Genomic DNA, 1,921 nt, shown 5'->3' with positions numbered 1-1,921 from the left:
TCGACATTTATAAATGTATGAATGAAATGGTGAAAACATGTCTATGAAAAATGAACCCCTACTTTTCTTTTTTTAAAGAAAGGCTAAATAAAACAAAACATTGCTGGTAATTTTTAACTGTATAATTTTACAAATGGCACCCCATACATGAGAGCTTCATTTATTTTATGGAAGATTGAARGAATTGAAGAAATTGAAGGAACGCACASCGCCTGCTGCTTTTCAYGTCCGTTKTGGAGATTGAGATCATTTTAATGAWGCAKTTKTTGCCACTTTGGTCAAAATAAAGTGCGACGAGGGGTCATGTGTTCAAGATGACACTTGGCCACGCCCACTTCGCTCGTTTCTGTAAAACTGATATTCTGCTCCGCCTGAAGCTTCACCGGCTTTAACTCAGTTCTGATCCAACAAAACAACACATTCAGTGAGTTACTGTRAAACCGACCAGCTGCTCTAATTAAAGCCGGTGAGGAATTTGTGTGTTTGCTGTGAACTTTGTGTGTTCGTGTCACTCCTGCTGCACAAACCTGAGCTGGTTGTTTCGGATCGACGCCSCGTCCTGGCAGTGCGGGCCGTCGTGCGCGCTGCCGTGCGTGTGCCCGTTGGTCAGGTTGAGGCTRAGACGGTTGTGGCCCCGCCTCTCCGGTTCCGTAAGCCCCGCCTCTTTGTGGYTGCTCGACGGCCTGTATTTTTCCTCCAAGCAGCGCAGCGGCATCGACCGGTTGACYGGCTGGAAGATGATGGCGTCCACCACCTTCAGAGGGGGAGGAAGACTCTTTTAACAAACAACTTCACTTTTGTTTTTGTTTTTTCAGTTTTTTTTAATTAATCATTTTTGTCACAGATGTGTAAAGTTTTTTTATTTTATTTGAGATGTTCTGTTAAAACAAAGCCTTCGTTTAAATGTTAAAAATAAATAAAACTGCTAAAAAAACTTCCTCATTTCAAACTGAAAAGTGGAAGTTCAAACCCTTTAAAATGCAGCTCACTGATCTGTTTATGCAAGCTGAACTCACGTGCAAATCTCTCTCCCTCCCCTCTCTAATGAGGCTTCACTTTCCAAAACTCAGAATGCAGTTTGGATTCTAAGCCTCAGTCAGTTTCACACCAGTTTATGGAACCAAAGCATCTCTCATCTGCACCAAAACAACAAAGACCATAAATACCCTCAGAAGGGAGAAGGAGAGCGATTTGCATGTGAGTTCAGCTTTTTAGGTGTTCAATCTTGTCGATTCACATCGTTCTCATCTTCCTGCTCCACGTTCAAATATTTCATTTTCTAATAATTTAGCCGCAATTAGTTGTTTTATACTGAAGAACGCTTATGCAACCTTTTGACTTTATTCAGGAAAAGTGGGCGGGGCTTAAAGCTCTGCATAMCTATTGTGCAGACTGCTCCTAAAAATACAACATGGCAGTTTCTGAAAAACGGTTCAACAACAAGAGAAGGCGAGGTCAGTCAGTCAGGCGGAGCGAAGCACGGCAATTTTAAAACCTAAACTCTTAAAAACGTTTCGGTTTAAACTTGGAAATAACTTCTTTTAGAAAACAACTGTTTRGATCTGGAAGTCCTCGATGACTGGGGAATCCAGGCCAACGTTTCTTAAAATAATCTAGAAGTGTGAAAAGAAGAAAACAAATCTGAGTGCTACCTGTGAGACTGGTTTTCTGTTGCCAACATAATATCTGATGAGGGAAGGAACGCTGCCGAATCCTTCTCTGTCGATTCGGTACTCAACTCTGGAATAAGCTTCGTTCAGCATCACTACCTGCAGGAGAAACAAACAAGTTCATAAATCTGATCATTGGTTAGTGTAAGACAGGGGTGTCACAAGGTTTTAAGGACAAGGGGGGCTTAGCCCCCGGGAGACGTACATAATTTTTGTATATTATACAGTGGTTTGCAAAAGTATTCATACCC

At 41.8% G+C, this 1,921-nt stretch overlaps 1 protein-coding gene across 1 annotated transcript in view; it reads right to left on the bottom strand.

Moving 5' to 3' along the window:
* Nucleotides 1-1,921, bottom strand: part of bcar3 (BCAR3 adaptor protein, NSP family member) — a gene marked incomplete in the record, with an annotated part of 97,504 nt that overhangs the window by 10,880 nt on the left and 84,703 nt on the right. Inside the window, 2 exon segments of the mRNA XM_014027086.1 lie at nt 528-754; nt 1,653-1,769. Of these exon segments, the coding sequence (XP_013882540.1) occupies nt 528-754; nt 1,653-1,769 (344 nt within the window).

The sequence above is a fragment of the Austrofundulus limnaeus genome, unplaced genomic scaffold (genome assembly GCF_001266775.1).
Source record: "Austrofundulus limnaeus strain Quisiro unplaced genomic scaffold, Austrofundulus_limnaeus-1.0 Scaffold614, whole genome shotgun sequence".
Taxonomy (NCBI): Eukaryota; Metazoa; Chordata; class Actinopteri; order Cyprinodontiformes; family Rivulidae; genus Austrofundulus; species Austrofundulus limnaeus.
This window is presented reverse-complemented; position numbering and strand designations above follow the sequence as displayed.